The 19,148-nt window shown below is 44.9% G+C and overlaps 1 protein-coding gene across 1 annotated transcript in view; it reads right to left on the reverse strand.

The window, feature by feature from the left end:
• Window positions 1-333: 333 nt before the first annotated feature.
• The window catches only part of WNK2 (WNK lysine deficient protein kinase 2), a 122,409-nt gene continuing 103,594 nt past the window's right edge, over window positions 334-19,148 (reverse strand). Inside the window, exons 28-29 of the mRNA XM_087822508.1 lie at window positions 2,341-3,338; window positions 334-507 (exon numbers count right to left, since the gene is read on the reverse strand). Of these exons, the coding sequence (XP_087678634.1) occupies window positions 3,003-3,338 (336 nt within the window). The 3' untranslated portion in view covers window positions 334-507; window positions 2,341-3,002. The remainder of the gene's footprint in view (window positions 508-2,340; window positions 3,339-19,148) is intronic.

A 19,148-nucleotide genomic window follows, 5' to 3' on the forward strand; every position in this document is an offset into this window, starting at 1 on the left:
CTGCAAAGAATGGGCGCTGCCCTGGGCCCAAAGGGGAAAACAACTGGAAAACGGGCCAGGTCACCAGCCATCCAGGGCTAGGCTGCTTCTCCAAGAGGTGCAACGTGCCGCACATCTCACCTCTCCCGGCTGCCGGTGGATGGAGGCACGGTAGTGCCCTGCAGACTGCAAAAGCTCATCATCGGACCCAGAAACCCTTGGCTAAGGGCCCCCCAGAGTCCCTCCAGCACCCTCACCCACTCACTGCCATCTTGGGCCCACTGTCTGTCTGGGAGCCACTGAAAAGGAGAGTTTGAAAAACCGAAGTCCTTTTTCCCCCAAAATATTTTTTATTCTTGCATTACATTTGTGTTTCCAATTGTGAATAAAAAAAATGCTTAGAAAGTGGTTACAAAACTGTGAACTGACACGAGGCGCAGACTCGCCTTCTCTGCATGAGATGACACGGTGCCTGGCGTCGGGTCAGGTCAGCCTGCCTGGCTCAGGTGGGCTTCTCACTCTCAGAATCTAGAAAACAAAACCATACAGCTCATTACAGGCCCTACATGGTCATACCAGGCCCTGGAGGGTGGAGCAGTGACACCAAAGCACCCACGTTCCTTGGAGGCTGGAAGGCCTGACTGCAACCTGCCCTGTGCAGACAGACCCGGCAGCCTCTGCCCCTGGCCACCTACCACACTGAGCAACTGCCCCAAACCAGACAGGCCCTCCCAGCACCTGCACACTCGAGCTGAGCTGACGGAGAAAACTGCCTCTGGCTCCTTGGGCACAGCAACCACGAGATGCCATGGATTCTGCTCAAGGCCAGCACTAAGATGAGGCACCAAATGTAGCTGGGGGTCCCCAACCCTCCATGAACACAGGCACAAAGCCTGACTTCATGTCTGTGGGAGTGTGGGACCTGCAGACCGGGGCAGCAGCCCTAGCTGGGTGCAACAGGGGCACCGGCCCCCAGCCTGAGTGAATGCAGGGGCACAGGCTACTGAGCAAAAGGCCATCAAGGGCAGACGGCCAGAAACACACGCTGAGCCCCACGGGGCTGGGGGGCGGGGGTCCACTGGGACAAAGACCTCAAACCCACACCTGCAACACGGCCCTGTGCCTTCGGTACAGCAGAATCCCTTCCATGACCCTTGGGTGGCCCCAACCTCAAAGCCTCTCACAAGGCCTAGAGCCTGCACCTCCCCTTATACATCATTCACAGAGCCACGCAAACCCAGCTTTCTTGGAAACAGCCAACTTGGACAGGGACTGAGAACATCGTTTAGTTGACCGTGAGTCTCACTTTGTCTGTGGGGTGGAGCCCAGCCCACATCTCTATGCAGCTCAAGTTCAGGGGGTGGAAAGCAGAGTGAACAGACCAACCCAGGCCCGGAGCCCGCGGAGGCTGCCATCCGGGGACCAGGGCACACCGGTGGGGTGCTGTGTGCACAAGATGGTCCCACGACACCCACTCTTGCCTCCTGGGCAGACGGTGCCCACTGCCAGCACGCAGCCTGCCCGCTGCCTCCCTGTGGAGCTAGCTGACTTGGCTTCTATGTGGGTAAAGAGAAAGAAAAGGATGTGGTTTCACACTATTTTCAAGCAAAAATGTTTATTTTTCTCCTTCGTATATACAATCTTGTGGGAATCCTGTGCCACTGACCACTCATGTGCACGGTCAGAACTCTAAGCCTCATGCTGGCGCAGTGGAGCTGGCGCAGGTGCTGGTGGGGAGGGTTAACTTCCACCATCCTCAGGACCCACGCACACAAAACTCAGCAAAACCAAAGGGCACGTTACAGAGAAGGAAACCTTAGTGCAGCATCATGCCCTGGCATAAGATTCTGCATAATCACCTCGAAAATGCAATTCTAACTGAATTGATGGAATAACTGTAAACCAAAGTAAGTTAGCTAGTTCTAGTGAGGCCCCCAAACGCAGCAGAATTCTCCATTCACAGCTGGGCAGCCCAACCAGCTGCCTCCCCATGGGGAGTGGGCAACATGCCGGCCAGTGAGGAGCAGGGCCTCTAGTTTCCACTGGGGGCTGCCTGCTGCCTGCCTTGGGTGAGTCCGACTGGCTGGGCAGCCATGGTGCCTGGAGAGCAGTCTGGGGGCCAGAGGTGGGTGGAACAGCCTGCGAACATGCCACAGGGCCAGGCCCAGGTGGCCACAGGTCTCAGTGCAGATGATGGAAAAGGAAGGAGGGTCAGCAGGACGGTGGACGGGATCCCAGAGCCAAAGGGGCGCGTGTCAGCAGGGCGGCGCCAGCCTGTGCCCCCGATGAAGACACACCCTTACCTTCCCCATGTCACAGCAGCCCTGCCTGGCTTTGGGTCCTGAGGGGCAGTCTGCTCACCTAGAACTTTCCAGCAGGTTCCACACGGCCCCAGGAACCATGCCTCCGTGGGCGGCCTGCTGGCGGCGCCTGCAGTGCTGCAGCTCAGAGTATATGTGCACTTGTTTGCTACCAGCGATGCAGAAGCCCAGGGACCTCCCTTTCTGAACAGGTAGCAGAGCTCCCCTAACACGTGCAAACTCTTCAATAGTCAAGGTCACTAGTTCAATTTAAAAAAATATATAACACAACAGAAAACTAAAGATCAGACTGTAGCTTCAAATTTGTAAACCATTTACATCTCTCTGCAACTTAAAATGGGAAATAAGATATTAGCACACAAGCCAACTGCAAATGAAATACACCTTTTTCAATACATGATTTTTTAAACATCTCTTTCCATCAGGGAACAGAAAAGCTGAAACTCAAGGCACGGTAATTCTGCAGGGCAATTACAATGTTCGAAACATTAATCCAAGTACAGGAAGTAGATACAAAGACTAGGTGCAACCCACGGGAGCCTCAGAGTAAACGGGGCCCGCAGAGATAAAGGAGGCAAGGGCAGCCTCACAGGCCCTCTGGGGCACCTCAGGAGGGCAGGGCAGGCTGGGAGGCCACACCACACCCCAGCGCCTCTGGGCTATTCAATTCAGCACATCCATCTGGCAGGTGGTCAGACGGAGCTACAGGACCCACAGCCTGGGGCCTGGCATGCTGACCACAGGTGGCCGAAAGAATGTGGGACCCATCGGCCCACCCACTGTGCTCAAGCCTCGCCCCCAGGCAGGGCTTCGGCTGCTGGCCTGGGCTGCCCAGGAACCCCAGGAAACAGGAGCAGGGAGCAGGCTTCGGGACTGGCCCAGAAGCAGTGCACAGGGTGGGGCTGAGAGGCCAGAGAGGGCAGTACCTGGCATGGGCACAGGTAGGGCCAGGGCAGTTCCAGGAATGACAGTGGTGGGTAGAGGGCCAGACGCCAGGGCCAGACATGGTGTCCCCACTGTTGCTCGAGGTGTGTTCATCTACAAGACAAGAAGGGGAGGACACATGTGGCTGCAATCAACTGGCCTCCCCCAGTGGCCCCAAGGGTCCCCACAGTTTCTCTGTCCTCAGGAGAGTGTCCCAGGACCTGCCATGGGGTACCTTCTAACAGCTGGCACCGAGTGACGGTATGGGGCCAGGAAGCAGACGCCCTCTTCCCTTGCTCTCCAAAGCTGCAGCCTGGCCACCTCTGGGCTAAACGCTCCAGCTGTCCACAGGCCACAGGCTCCAACCCAAAAGCCTACTGCTTGACTGCTCAGTGTCATTACGGGAGGACCAGAGCAGCTAGGAGCATGTGGGGCATGTGCCCAAAGCCTGCAAGAGTGGCAGGGTGGCCCCTCTGCTCTCCACACCCCCGAGAAGCAGCATGAGGGTGAGGCAGTGAACAGAGAGAGTTGGTGAGACCAGTGTGCTCGTGATGCAGACACCTCAGGAGGCTGCAGCAAGGAAGGAGGCCGGCAAACCAAACCTCTAGACAAAATGCTGGCAGGTAAATTCCAGCAACTAAAAAAGATAAAACATCACCGGCTCATGGGGTTTGCCCCAGGAACGCAATGCTGCTGTCCAGTGGAAACTGGTGCACCTCACCCAGCTACACCTGAAGGGAGAAGCCCAGGGATACTCGCCACAGATGCAGGGAGGGATGTGAGGGGCTCTGCATTCCTTCAAGGACAGCCGAGGCCCTGCGAAGGCAGCCTGAAACCCGCACCCACCCATGCCAGTGAGAGATGGCAAATGCTCTCGCCCAGAGCCCTTGCTCCTAGTCAGCATGCATGGGGTCCAAGCCCAGGCAAGGCAAGGCAAGGATAGAGGCACAGACGGGACAAAAGGGAAACCATCTTCATTTACAGATGCCAAGACTATGTATGGACAAAACCCAAAAGAGTGAACAAATCAATTTCCAGAACTAACCGACAAATTTAGCAAGATTGCAGGGTACAAGACACAGAATTCAACTGTATTTCTATATACGAACAAACAACTGCATTCCAAAACATCCACTCCCTAGGATACACTTAACGAAATGTGTGTCACAACTCTGATACTACAAACCTTTGCTGAGAGAAAGTAAAAAAAGACAAATGAACACACATGTCAAGTTCATAGGAACACTCAATACTGTTACTGTGTCAAATCTCAGTTAATTAAAAAACTCAATATAATCCCGATTAAAATCCCAGCAGGCTATTCTGTAGAAATTGACAGGCCGTGTGTAAAATATATATGGAAATATTAAGAACCTAGAAATATCAAGAAATTCTTGAAGAATATCAGTGTTGGAGGCCTCACACAGTCAGATATTAAATTTACTATAAAGCCACAGTGATGAGAAGGTTGTAGAATTATCATAAGGATAAAAGAATGGCTCAGTGGAACAAAACAGTGACTTCAGAAAGTGGACCTACACACACAGAGCCACTTGATGAATGTCTGTGGAAGGGGACATGCTGGTAACCACCACAGATATGCATATGGGGGGGACACTTGAGCCCTACATCGAATCACACACAAAAGTTAATCTGAGGTGGCTCACAGGCCTGGCTGGAACAACCGGAGCACAGAACACCTCCTGGTCTTGGAAGAGGCAGATTCCTTAAATGGAACAAAAATATTACTGAACATAAAAAATTTGATAAACTGGACCTCAACAAAATTAAAACTTCTGCCATTTCACTTTCATCATGAAGAAAATAAAAAGACAAGCCAAAGACTAGTAGAAAAAAAGCCACGTATAAGTGGACCTGAGAAGTTCCAACCTGTGTTATTCGAGGGTCAGCTGTTGTTTTGTCTGCAGCTGGGAATCCACATATGCCGAGGGCTGACTATAGGTAAGTGTGGATTTTCAACTGCTTGGGGGCTGGCAGCCTTGGCCCCGGCATCGTTCAAGGGTCCACTGTACACGGTGAAGGACAGATACACAACGACCTCCAGGAAATCAGTAATAAATAAAGAGCTATTTCAACGTTTCCATGGTAAAGATCCCTGACCAGGAACTGGACACAAGATGGAAAAAAGATTGTGTAAAGGGGCAAAAGGCAAATGAAAACAGTAAGAAACCTGTTTCTAGGCTTCTAATTATTTTTACAGATAAGTTTTCAAATACAATATCCCCCACACACTTTTTGCAAAAGTCACAAAAAAAAGACAAGGCAATACTAGGTGAAACAGAATATGAAAACTATAAAATATTAAGGAAGAAAGAAGACTGAGAATTTGGACAGAGGACTGGCTCAGCGGTTGAGCATCGACCCAGGACCCAGGAGGTTGGGGTTTGACTCCGGGTCAGGGCATATGCCCGGGTTGGGGGCTTGGTCCCCGGCTGGGGTCGTGCAGGAGGCGGCCGATCAATGACTCTTTCATCATGGATGTTTCTCTCTCTCCCCCCTCTCTGAAACCAATAAAGATAAATAAAATAAAATAAAATAAAATAAAATAAAATAAAATAAAATAAATAAAATAAAATAAAATAAAATAAAATAATAAAATAAAATAAAATAAAATAAAATAAAATAAAATAAATAAAATAAAATAAAATAAAATAAAATAAAATAAAATGGAGACGGAAAAGATACAGCAGATGTGTGTGTAGGTGACGGGACAACAAAATATAAAATCTTGGTTTTCGGGACGATGGCGGCCCTGGGACAAGCAGCAGAGCGTCCCTGCTCCCAGCCACGGACCGATTTACTCCTAAAGTAGTGCATAGCCAGCTTGGAAAAACTAGAAAAATATACCTGAGCGGACGAAGCCCAAGTGGGGAGCACTGCGGAGACATCACGGAGTCTGGTACGGGGAGGCTTAGGAAGGGGGAGCCCCCCTGAAGCCTGCGCTGGGCTCCGAGCCCCGAGGCCTGGAGGCCTCGGCGTGTGGACCGGCCTCCAAAAGCGGGGACCCCACACCTGGACCCACAAGAGGGGAAGGAGCGCCCCGCGCACAGGGCAGAGGGACCCCGGGGAAAAGCGTGCCTGCGAGGAGGGGACCGTGTCTTCCTAGTGAAACAAAGCCTCTAATGCGGCTGCGGCGGGCGCCTTGTGCTCAGGGTGCTGACCCGAGGAGAAAGGGACCAGACGGCACAGAGCAGCCACATCCAGGGACCCGCTGCCTCCTGTAAGGCACTGTGCTGAGCCCCAGAGAGCATTTAATCTGTGTGGTGCGGGGGAAAGAAAAGGGCCCTCCCATTGCCAGGGACGGACTGGCTGTGGAGGTTTCCTGCAGCCACCTGAACTCTCTGGGAGATTCTGAAATCTGTGACCAGCCCTGAGGGGTGCCGTGGCCCAGCTTTCCTGAGACCAGCGGTAAAGGGGGCCTGCGCGGCCTGACTGTGTGCCCCCTTGCTTGGTGCCTTGATGTGGGGGGAAAGCAGAGCCTTGCAGGCGGATTCCTTGCCCGTGTGCTGCTTTCTGTGCGTCTGAGTTTTTGTTTGCTGAACTGGCTCCCACCTTCCTGGCTTGCACTGGGGAGAGAGACCAGCGAAAGCTGGGATTTCTGTCTGCATTGTGGAGAGTTCGAAATACGCGCCCTGGGCGACCAGCCAACCAGAGCTGGGCAGGGAGGGGCGGAGCCCCCCGGCCTCTCCCCTAGCCGGGAGCACCGCCCCCAACAGGAAAGGGGCGGTGGGCTCACTGAGGCCCCAGATCCGCCCCTGTCCACCCCGCCCGGCAGGGCACAGTCCTGAGGGGGAGGGAGAGCCGCTCACAGGACATCACAAGAACTAGACTCTCAGGACTGTTTGGGAGCTGGAGGAAAAGCTGAAACCCCAGCTGGGGGCTGGGCAGGCAAAGTGCTCACAGGAGTCTCTTTTGATCAAACCCACTGAGCCCAGGCCACTGAAACTCCCACACAGAAAAGGCAACAGGCTGAGGTGAACCTGAACCTACAGCAGGCCAGAGCCTGGGCAGCTAGAATCGGAGCATTTGGCAGAAATAGAGGAGTTGGCCTCGAAGCAGAGACTAACTTCCTCACCGTGAGCGCCTGACAGTGAAGCCTCAAAGTAAGGGGAGTGACGCCCTGAGATACACTAGCCACCCTGCACCCTAAGACTCTTCAGAAGACTCTGGAGCAAGACCAGGCAACCACAAGGGGGAGGCAAAGTAGCTGACAGGTGGAGGAGGTCCATAGAGAGCCTCAGATCAACCATCGACCTGAGGACACCAGAGCCAAACCTGGACGCTCCTCACATTGGCTGATACACAAGCACCTCCCAGGAGAATGAAATCAGCCCACAAAACAGTGAGCCGCAGCCAACACAAGCTGCCCAAGAAACTCAACTGATTGACTGTCAAAGAGAAAGGAAAAACATTTTTTAAAAAGGAATTTTGTTTTGTTTTTTTTGTTTGTTTGTTCTCTCACTTTGTTTTGTTTTGTCTTTGCTTCTACTATCAAGATTTTCTTGATATTCTCTGCTTAATTGCTGGGATATTATCGTTATAACCAATAAGGTTTCTGCTTTTCTCTATAGTTTCCCCCACATCTCTTATTGGCCTCCCTCCCTGCCTGGGTTTACCTCTCTCTCTTCTAGTTCCATTGGCATAACTTCTTTTCTCTTTCTTTTATTTTCTCCCTTCTGTCTTCCAGTCTTTTTGTTTGATTGTTAGTTTCTGTTTGTCTCTTCATTGTATTTTTGTTTTCTCATTTTCAACTGTTATCCTATTCCTATTCTCTACCCTTAACTTTTTGCTGGCCCTTCTTTCAGAATCTTTTCTCTGCCCCTTTTATCTCCCAGTAGCTTCTCTATTTTTTACATTTTATTTTAGTTTATTATTATTATTTTTAAAATTTTCATTACTATTAGCAGTAATATTGTTTTCTCTCGCTAGCTTTATTTTTCTTTCTCTCTTTCTTTTTTCCCCCTTTTTTTTGGCTTTAGCTTTTGTGTTCTCCCATCACTCTCCCAGTTCTATTTTCACGTGGGTTGTTTTCACTGTGACTGTCAAGATATTCTGTAAGACACCCCTTGTTTCCTGGAAGTTTAGTTGTGTATTGTCCTGCCTTGCCAGCACCCGTACAACAGCTTACACGACGAGGTTGGGGCTGAGACCCACAGTTGGCCAACCTGAGAGGAGAGTCCTCCTAAGGACTGGTCAACAACACTCTAGGCCAAATCACAATAGGAGAGGCCAAAGAAAGCACAAAAGGGACACCAATGAAAAGGACACGCCTAGAGCAAAGAACTCAAAAGTATAAAGAAAACAAACCTCTGGGCTCCACTGGACTTACACTACAAAATCCCAGCCTAAAAGACTAGGAGATAGCAAATATATCTAATATATAGATACAAACACTAAAAGTCACCAAAATGGGGAGAAAAAGAAACAACCCCCAAACTAAAGAAAAAGAAAAATAGCCAGAAAAAGACTTCAATGAGATGGAATTAAGCAAGTGATCAGAAACAGAGTTCAGACTAATGGTTATAAAGATGCTCAAGGAAATTAATGAAAACAACACACTTAATGGTAAGGTCAAGGAACTCAGTGAAAACATGAAAAAAGGGATGAATATCATAAATAAGAATCAGGCAGAAATGAAGAATGCTGTCTCTGATATCAAGAATACACTGGAAGGAATTAAAAGCATGCTCAATGAAGCAGAGGAGAGAATAAGTGACTTAGAAGATAAGGTAGAAAAAAATCACTCAGAGCAGCAAAAAGAAAAAAACACTTAAAAAGCACGAGGACAGTCTAAGGGAGCTTTGGGACAACATGAGGCAAAACAACATTCGCATTATAGGAGTGCCGGAGGGGGAGGAAAGAGAGCAAGGGATAGAGAACTTGGTGGAGGAAATAATGACAGAAAACTTCCCTAGGCTGGCGATAGAGAAAGCAGCACAAGTTCAGGAAGCACAGAGGGTTCCAAACAAGAGGGACCCAAAGAGACGCACTCCAAGACACATAATTAAAATGGCAAATGTCAAGGACAAAGAGAGAATATTAAGGGCTGCAAGAGAGAGACAAGCAGTGACCTACAAGGGAACCCCCATAAAGCTAACAGCTGATACCTCAACAGAAACTCTTCAGGCCAGAAGGGAGGGCATGAAGTTCTCCAAGTAATGAAAAGCAAGAACATGCAACCAAGATTGCTTTATCCAGCAAGGCTGTCATTTAAAATTGAAGGTGAAATAAAGAGCTTCCCAGACAAAAAAAGGCTAAAGGAGTTCAGTACCACCAAACCAGCATTGCAAGAAATGCTAAAAGGACTGCTCTAAGAAAAAGAAGAAATATTGAGAGAAAGGTACATTAGCATAAAGGGGAAAAATGGAATTAAATAACTATATATCAATAGTAACCTTAAGTGTAAACAGAATAAATGGTCTAATCAAAAGACATAGGGTAGCTGAATGGGTAAGAGAATAGGACCCAAATATATGCTGTCTACAAGAGACCTACCTGAGAGCAAAAGACTCACAGAGGCTAAAAGTGAAGGGATGAAAAAAATTAGTCCATGCAAATGGAAATGAAAAAAAAAAAGCTAGAGTAGCAATATTTATTTCTGACAAAATAGACTTCAAAATAAAGACCTTAACAAGAGATAAAGACTGTCACTATATAATACTAAAAGGATCAATCCAACAGGAGGAAATAACCCTTATAAACATTTATGCACCCAATATAGGAGCACCTAAATATATGAAAAATTTCTTGGTAAACTTTCAGGGAGAAATCAACAGCAACACAATCATAGTGGGGGACTTTAACACCCCACTCAGCACCGGACAGATTATCAAGACAAAAAATCAACAGGGAAACACAGGCGTTAAATGACTCACTTGACCTAAAGGATTTAATTGACATTTACAGACAATTTCATCCCAAAGCAGCAGAATACACATTCTTCTCAAGTGCATATGGAACATTCTCAAAAACAGACCCCATGTTAGGGCACAAGGCAAGTCTCTATAAATTAAAAAAAACTGAAATCATATCAAGCATCTTCTCAGATCACAATGCCATGAAACTAGAAATCAACCACTTTAAAAAAACTCAAAAACATTCAAACACATGGACGCTAAATAGCATGTTATTAAACAATGAATGGGTTACCAATGAGATTAAGAAAGAAATCAAACACGTCATGGAAAAAAACCAAAAATGAACAAACAACAACCCAAAATCTATGGGATGCAGCGAAAGCGGTCCTGAGAGGAAAGTTCATAGCAGCACAGGCCTACCTCCAGAAACACGAAAAAGCCCTATTAAACCATTAAAACAACAACTAAAATAATTAGAATGAGAGCAGCAAGAAAAGCCCCGAGGAAGTAGAAGGAAGGAAATAATAAAGACCAGAGCAGAAATTAATGACATAGAGACTAAAAAAACAATACAAAAATTTAATGAAACCCAGAGCTGGTCCTTGAAAAGATAGATAAGATTGATGCACCTTTAGCCAAACTCACCAAGAAACAAAGAAAGAGGACCCAAATAAATAAAATCAGAAATGAAAGAGGCGATATAACAAAAGACCCAACAGAAATGCAAAGGACTGTAAGAAAATACTATGAGCACCTATATGCCAACAAATATCCAGAATAAAGTGTCAAGAGATAAAAGATGAGAAAATATGTAGGAATCAAGGATAGAGTAAAAGACCTCACATGTGGCTCTGGCCAGTATGGCTCAGTTGGTTGGGCATCCTCCTGTACACCAAAGGTTTCAGGTTCAACTCCCATTCAGGGCATATGCCTGGGTTGCAGGTTTGATCCCCAGTGGGGGGGGTTGCAGGAGGGAGCCAATCAATGTTTCACTCTCAGATGGATGTTTTTTTCCTCCTCTCTCTCTCAAAATAAAAATCAATTTTAAAAAAGACATTACATGTGGACTGGAGTCTCAGGAGGAGAGGAGAGGTAGGAGAGTAGAGCAGGAACAGTATAGGAAGAGGTGATGGGGAAAAAAAAGTCCAAATTTGGTCAAAAAATCGAGCCCTGGCGTCATGAAGTCCTATGAAGTCTAAGTAAAATAAAAGTTTATATTCTTAGGCACCACATAATAAATCTTCTGAAAATGAAACTATTAGAAGCCAGAAGAAAAGAATTTGTTATGTTCAAAGGAGCAACATACAGATTGGCAGCTTACTTCCAACAAAAACAAATCTAACTAAATAACAATGGAATGAAAATATCAACATGCTTAAATAACTACCTACCTAGAATTCTATAAAAACTGAAAATACCCTCCAAGAATGGTGATGAAATAAAGATATTTTTAGACCAAAACTGAAAAAGTAGTCACTGGTACACATATATTAAAGGGTCTTCTCGCCCGGCCAGGAGTGGCTCAGCGGTTGAGCGTCGACCTAGGATCCAGGCGATTGGGGTTCGATTCCTGGTCAGGGCATTAAAAAAAAAAAAAAAAAAAGGATCTTCTGAATGATTCCAGACGGAAGATTAGAGGCAAGAAGGAATGAAATGACACAATTGGTAAATATGCAAATAGATGACTACTAGTTGTATAAAAAAATGTGTTGTGGGATTTGAAAGGACACACATAATTAAAAAAATAAATGCTAGGTGGGGAGTAAATGCAGTTAAAGTGTTTTATGGTCCTTTCAGTGTCTAGAAAATGGGTAAAAAGAAATAGACTTTAATCATTTACGTTAAATGTAAATGAACAAAATAATTAAGACAGGAAAAATAAACAGACTCAAATTATGGGCTGTTTACAAGAGATAGATCTAAAACATAAGGATATAGGAAGACTGAAAATAAAGAATGGGAAATCATACACCATGCAAATAATAATCCACCAGAATCTAGTATAGTAATAGCAATTTCAGACAAAGTAGTGTTAAAGGCAAAAATCATAATAGAAATACTTGGTAATGTCAAAAGTTCAACTCACAAGTCAGACATGGTAAATCTAAATTTGAATATACCTAATAACATAGCTTCAAAATATATAAAGCAAAAATCAAAAGAACTACAATAAGACATACACAAACCCATCATCATAATGGTAAATTTAAAAATTCCTTTCAATAACTGACAGAATATGCACAAACACAGAGAAACTCATTAAGAGTGATGTGAGCAAAATGGAAGAGTAGGCAGCTCCAAATTTCTCTCTTTCCACAGAAACATTGAAGAAAACAACCAGACACTGTCAGAACTAACTTTATCAGAACTTCAGAAAACAGCTAAAGGTTTATAGCAATCAAATAGAAGCAAAAGGAAAATAAAGAAAAAGGCAAATTTTTAGAAGTAGGAAAGCATTGTGGTATTTTTACTGCCCCTTGACCTACCTCCTCTCTTGTTTTACAGCTGTCCTGAGGAAGGCAGCCTAATTCCCAGTGGGAAACCCTGGTCCATGGATCTGGAGGGAGCAGAGATCTTATTCATAAATTATTTTGTATGTCTGTCCTAATTTGTCTGGAGGCCCCCTGAAGGACTGACACAAGGCTCACATATCTCTGTCTGATCAAATCTAGAACTCTCTCGGGGCAGAAAAGTGGCGTGACTCAAAAACATTGTGAGGCAATCAAAAAATGCACAATTGCCTGGAGCCAAAGGCTATGAATGAGACATACACAGACTGCCTAAAGCCAGGGCAGTAAAGCATTCGAGAGAATTTCTTTGGGATATTAGAGCATTCAAAAGTGCTGTGTACTGGGGAATTTAGAAAACCATGAGCATGGCCAGAGCAGGATACACGTTCAGAAAAGACCTAAAAAGGCCCTAAGTTTTCACTACTAGTCTCAATGTAAGCAAGAAGTCTTAGGCAAATTAAGCTCCTGGTGTTCAAGAAAATCTCAGTCAAAACAATGGCTGAACACACGCAAAGCCTTCAACAACAAAGCCAGCAAATACTGGGAAAAATGAGAATCTGATTTCCAGAGTTACTACTTACAATATTCAAATGTCCTGTTTTCAACAAAAAATCACAAAACATACAAACAATTAGGAAAGCACGGCCCACACAAAGGGAAAAAACTAATTAACAGAAACCATCCCTGAAGAAGTCTAGATTTTGGACTTACTAAATAAAGGCTTTTAAATTAGCTGTCTTAAATATGTTCAAAGAGCTAAAGGAAGCCATGGACAAACAGGAAGCCAGGAAAATAACAGATGAACAACATGAGAGTATTAGTAGAGACAGAAATTATAAAAGGAAGCAAACAGAAATATTAGAACTAAAATATAGTAACTGAAATGTAAAATTCCACTGGAGGGGATCAACAGCAGGCAGAGCACATAATCAGCAAACTTGAAACCATACAATTGAAATTACGAAGTCTGGGGAGCAGAAAGAAAAAAAGAATGTAGAAAAGTGTAGAGAGCCTAAGGGATCTGTGGGATACTGTGAAGCCTTCAATAAACAAAGCCAGCAAATACTGGGAAAAATGAGAATCCAATTTATGAGCAACACAATTTATGCATTATGAGCATCTAAAAAGAAAGGAGAGGTGGGGCAGAAGAAATACCTGAAGTACAGAAAGGAAAGACTGTCAACCAAGAATTCTACATCTAATGACATAATCCTTCAAGAATGATGGAGAGCCCGGCTGGGCATGGCTCAGGGGTTGAGCATCGACCTAGGATCCAGGGGATCGGGGTTTGATTCCCGGTCAGGGCACATGCCCGGGTTGCGGGCTGGGCAGCCAATCAGTGACTCTCTCATCATTGATGTTTCTATCTCTCTCTCTCTCCCTCCTTTCCTCTCTCTGAAATCAATAAAGATATGTTAAAAAAAAAAAAAAAAAGAATGATGGAGAAATTAAGACTCTTGGATAAACAAATACTAAGAGAGGTGGCTACTAAGAGATCTGCCCTACATGAAATGCTAATGGGAGGCGAAATGAAAGGATACTAGGCAGTAACTCAGAGCCATAGGAAGAAATAATAAAGTAACTACATAGATAAATATATTGTACTTTTATTTTAATTCATATATAATTTAAAAGGCAAATGCAATAAACAATAATTATAAATATATGTTAATGGGCACAAAACATTCAAAAATTCAATCTGTGACAAAAACAATACAAAGAGGGAGGGATGGAGATATATAGGAGCAGAGTGTTTATATACTATTGAAAAAAGTTGACATTATTCAAACTAGGTTGTTTTAAGTTTAAGATGTTAATTGTAATTCCCTAGGTTATTGTTATATACACATACAACAGAAAAGTAAAGAGAAAGGGAATCAAAATATACACTATAAAGGACAATCAAATATTTTTTTAACAGCAATAATGGAAAAATTGAGGCGTAAAAACCTGTAAGACATATAGAGGACAAATAGATGGCAGAAGTCCTTCCTTATCAAGAATTACTTTAAATGTAAGTGGATTAAACTCTCCAATTAATAAACAGAGATTGGCAGAATGAATAAAAAGCTTGGTCAATCTCGATGCTTATCTGTAAGATTTTCTTTTAGATACAAAAACACAAAGAGGTTGAAAGTAAAAGGATTAAAAAAGGGAGTTGGGTGGCTATTTTATTATCAGACAAAATAAATTTTAAGTCAAAAAAGGTTACAAGAGAAAAAGGACATTATATATTGATAAAAAGTTTGCTCCATCAAGATATATAAATTTATACATACCTAATAACAGAGCTCCAACTTATATGATACAAATAGAGAGAACTGAAGAGAGAAACAGACAATTCTACACTAATAGTTGCAGACCTCAATACTTCACTTTCAATAAAGAACAGAACAACTAGACAGATCAATAAGGAAAGAGAAGACCTGAACACTACCATAAACCAATTAGCATTAACAAACATCTGCAGAATACTCCACCCTACAATAGCAGAATACACTTTCTTTTCAAGAGCACAAGGAACATCCTCCAGAACAGGCCATGTGGTAAGCCATAAAACAAGACTTAATAAATTTTTAAAAAGATTAAAATCATACAAAGTATCTTTTCTAACACAATGAATGAAATTAGAAGTCAATAACAAAAAGAAAACTAGAAGACTGACATATGTGCAGAAATTAAACAACATACTCTTAACCAAGGGTCAAAGAAGTAATCATAAAAAATTAGAAAATACTTCAGGACAAATGAAAATGAAAAAACAACACATATATATTTGAGATAAAGAAAAAGCAATTCTCAGAGAAACAAGATGGCAGCATAAGTAACAGCTGCACCCGCTGCCTGCCGCAACCACATCAAAATTACAACTAAAATACAGAACCACCGTCATTCGGAGCCTCCTGAGATCCAGCTGAACAGAAGCCCCACAACCAGGGAACTGAAGGAGCATCGAGAACGGTAGGAGGGGAGGAGACGCCGGGGGGATCGGGGCTGGATCCTGGAGATGCAGCCGCGGGCCCACAGCTGGTGCCGTGGGTTAAACCCGGGAGGGAGTCTCCGTGGTGGGGGTTTCCCGGAGTAGCGAGGGGTCCCAGCCCCACCGCAGGCCCCAGCCCAGGGCTTCAGGGCCGGGAAGAGACGTCCCCACAACTCCGGGCTGTGACACCGGCGGGGACTGTCGCTGAGGGACGTGGAGGCTGCGGGAGCCCCAGCAGCTCCTCTAAAGGGCCCGGCACGGACTCACTCGGACCCGCTCCCTCTGAGCCCAGCGCTGGGCAGCAGCCTGAAAGGACCCGGGACACTCGGGGGGAACTAACCTGCCTGAAATCGGGGCGAGAGGCGGAGGGCGGCTTTCTCCCAGGCAGAAGAGCTGCAGAGGCCACTGTTCCTTTGGCAAGTCCTCCCAGGCGCAGCAGGAGGGCAGGCGCCATGTTTGAATCGCCAGCACCTGACTCACACCTTTGGCCCCGCCCCGTGATTCCCGGAGGCCCCGCCCTCCCCACCTGCAGCTCATCCAGGCCATTTCCAGGGGCTTTTCTGTGCAAGTGGCCTCACGAGCCCCATGCTTAGGACTTTCCTAAAATCTCTCAAACAAGCAGCAGTGGGCCCCATACGGCTTGATAAGTGGCCCCAGGCCTGGCACTAGCAGCAGTTGCATTGACTCATAGCTTGGCCTCTCCTGGGCACCTCCAAGCCCAGCACAAGTAGCAGCCAACTACGGTTTGCTGTGTAGGTCATGCTGGGTGGCCCTGGGCAAGGCACTGGCACAGGCTGACTGTGCACCTCCCGGGAGGCCTCAGAGACAGTGCACCTGGTGGCCAGGCTCGGCCACGCTGGATTACAACCCTACCACATCCACGAGTGACACACTCAAGGGGTGCACTTGGTGAACACCAAAGCTCCACTGAAATAAATCCTGCTCCATAGGGGTGTCTCCAGCACAGCAGCTCTTTGGCTGTAGTTGAAGCTGGTCCTCACAGCCAATTGGCCTGGGGGTCAATTCCTCCCAGTGACGCCAACAGCAACCAAGGCTCAACTACAACAGGACAGTGCACACAGCCCACACAGGGGAGCACCTAGAAGGCCGAGCTCAGGTGACTGGGGAGGCTGAGCCACTGGACCCTACAGGACACCTACTACACACAAAGCCACTCTACAAACTCCAGGAGACATAGCAGCTCTACCTAATACATAGAAACAAACACCTGGAAGCAGGCAAAATGTGGAGGCAAAGAACATGTCACAAAGGAAAGAACAGAAGAAATCTCTAGAAGAGGAACTAAATGAAATAGATCCAAGCAAGCTAACAGATACAGAGTTCACAATTTTGTTTATAAGGATGTTTAAGCAGACTATTAGGGAAATAACTGAGAAAACTGATAACATAATAAAGTACCAATTTGAAATGAAGGCTACAGGAACTGCAATGAAGAATAACTTACAGGGAATCAACAGTAGAGTAAAGGACGCTGAGAAGCAAATCAGCAATTTGGAACATGAGGAAACAAAAAACACCCAACCAGAAGAGCAAAAAGAAAAAAAAATCCAGAAATATGAAGATAATATAAGGAGCCTCTGGGACAACTTTAAGAGGCCCAACATTCGTATTATTGGGGTGCCAGAAAAAGAGGAAAGAGAGCAAGAAATTGAAAACCTATTTGAAAAAATAATGACAGAGAACTTCCCCTACCTGGGGAAAGAAATAGACTTACAAGTCCAGGAAGCACAGAGGGTCCCAAACAAGAGGAACCCAAAGAGGCCCACAGCAAGACACATCACAGTTAAAATGCCGAAGGTTAAAAACAAAGAGAGAATCTTAAAAGCAGCAAGAGAAAAGCAGTTAGTTACCTACAAGGGAGCACCCATATGACTGTCAGCTGATTTCTCCACGCAAACTTTGGAGGCCAGAAGGGAGTGGCAAGAAATATTCAAAGTGATGAAAAACATGGAACTACAACCAAGACTGCTCTACCCAGCAAAGCTTTCATTTAGAACTGAAGGTCAGATAAAGAGCTTCCCAGGTAAGAAAAAGCTAAAGGAATTCGTCACCACCAGACCAGCACTACAGGAAAAGTTGAAGGGTCTCCTTTAAGAAGCTAATGAATTTAAAAATCTGATGAACTAAATAGGCCCAGAGACACTGACGCATGCAACAGGCGATCATATTTCAGAGGAAGAGGGAAGGGGGTGGAGGGTGGGAAGAGACTGACCAAAGAAGTTATATGCATAACCCATGGACACAGTCAATAATGGGGTGAAGGCCTGGAGAGAGCGTGGGAGCAAAGTAGAGGGGGTCAATTGGGGGGGAAAATGGGACACCTATAATACTCTCAACAATAAAGATAAATAAAAAATTAATTTATTAAAAAAGAAAAAGAAAAAAAAAGAAAAAGAAATTCTCAGAGGGAAATTTATGGCTGTAAACCCTACATTAAAAAAGAAAGATCTTAGCCCTAGCCAGTTTGGCTCAGTGGTTAGAGCATCAGCCCAAGGACTGAGGGTTCTGGTTTCAATTCCGGTTTAGGGCACATACCTCGGTTGCAGGCTTGATACCTAGCCCTGGTTGAGGTGTGTGTGGGGAGCAACCAATTGATGTGTATCTCTCAGATTGATGTTTCTCTCTCCCTCTCTCTCTTCCTCCCTCCCACTTCCTCTGAAAAGCAATGGGAAAAATATCCTCAGTGAAGATTAAAAAAGAAAAAAGATCTTAAGTCAATAAAACCAAAATTAGCTCTTTGAAAAGAACAAATTGACAATGTTTTAGCCACCAGACTGAATAACTTACATAAAATAGAAAAATTTCTTTAAACACACAAACTACCATAACTTAATCAAGAAGAAACAGAAAATCTGAATAGACCTATAACAATAGTGAGATTAAATCAGTAATTAAAAACCTCTCAACAAAGAAAAGCCCAGGACCAGATGGCATCACTGGTGAATTCTACCAACATTTAAAAAAGAAAGAACAAGAATCTTTCTCAAGCTCTTCTAAAAAGTTCAAGAGGTGGGAACACTTCCTAGCTCAATCTACGTGGCCAGCATTATCCTGATACTGAAACAATATAAATATAACATGAGAAAATTACATACCAATAGCTCTGATGAATACTGATGGCAAAATCCTTATTAAAATATTAGCAAAATGAGTTCAGTAGCATATTAGAAGGAGTATACACCATGACTAGGTGGAATTTATCCCAGGAATGCAAGGTTGGTTTAACCTATGAAAATCAATGTGATATATCAATAATGCAGAAAAAGCATTTGACAAAATCCAACACTCTTTCATGATAAAAGCACTCAACAAACTAGAAACAGAATGGACTCCCTCAATATGATAAAGGCCATATACATGTGTTTAAAAACCACATAACTAAGATCATATTCAATAGTGAAGACTGATGGCCTCTCCTCTAAAGTCAGGAACAAGACAAGGCTCCTTGCTTTTCCCATTTCTATTCAATACAGTGTTGGAAGTTCCAGGCAGAGAAATTAGGCAAGGAAAATAACACAGCAAAAGTAATAAAACA

Source organism: Miniopterus natalensis, chromosome 12 (assembly GCF_054644295.1).
Source record: "Miniopterus natalensis isolate mMinNat1 chromosome 12, mMinNat1.hap1, whole genome shotgun sequence".
Classification (NCBI taxonomy): domain Eukaryota; kingdom Metazoa; phylum Chordata; class Mammalia; order Chiroptera; family Miniopteridae; genus Miniopterus; species Miniopterus natalensis.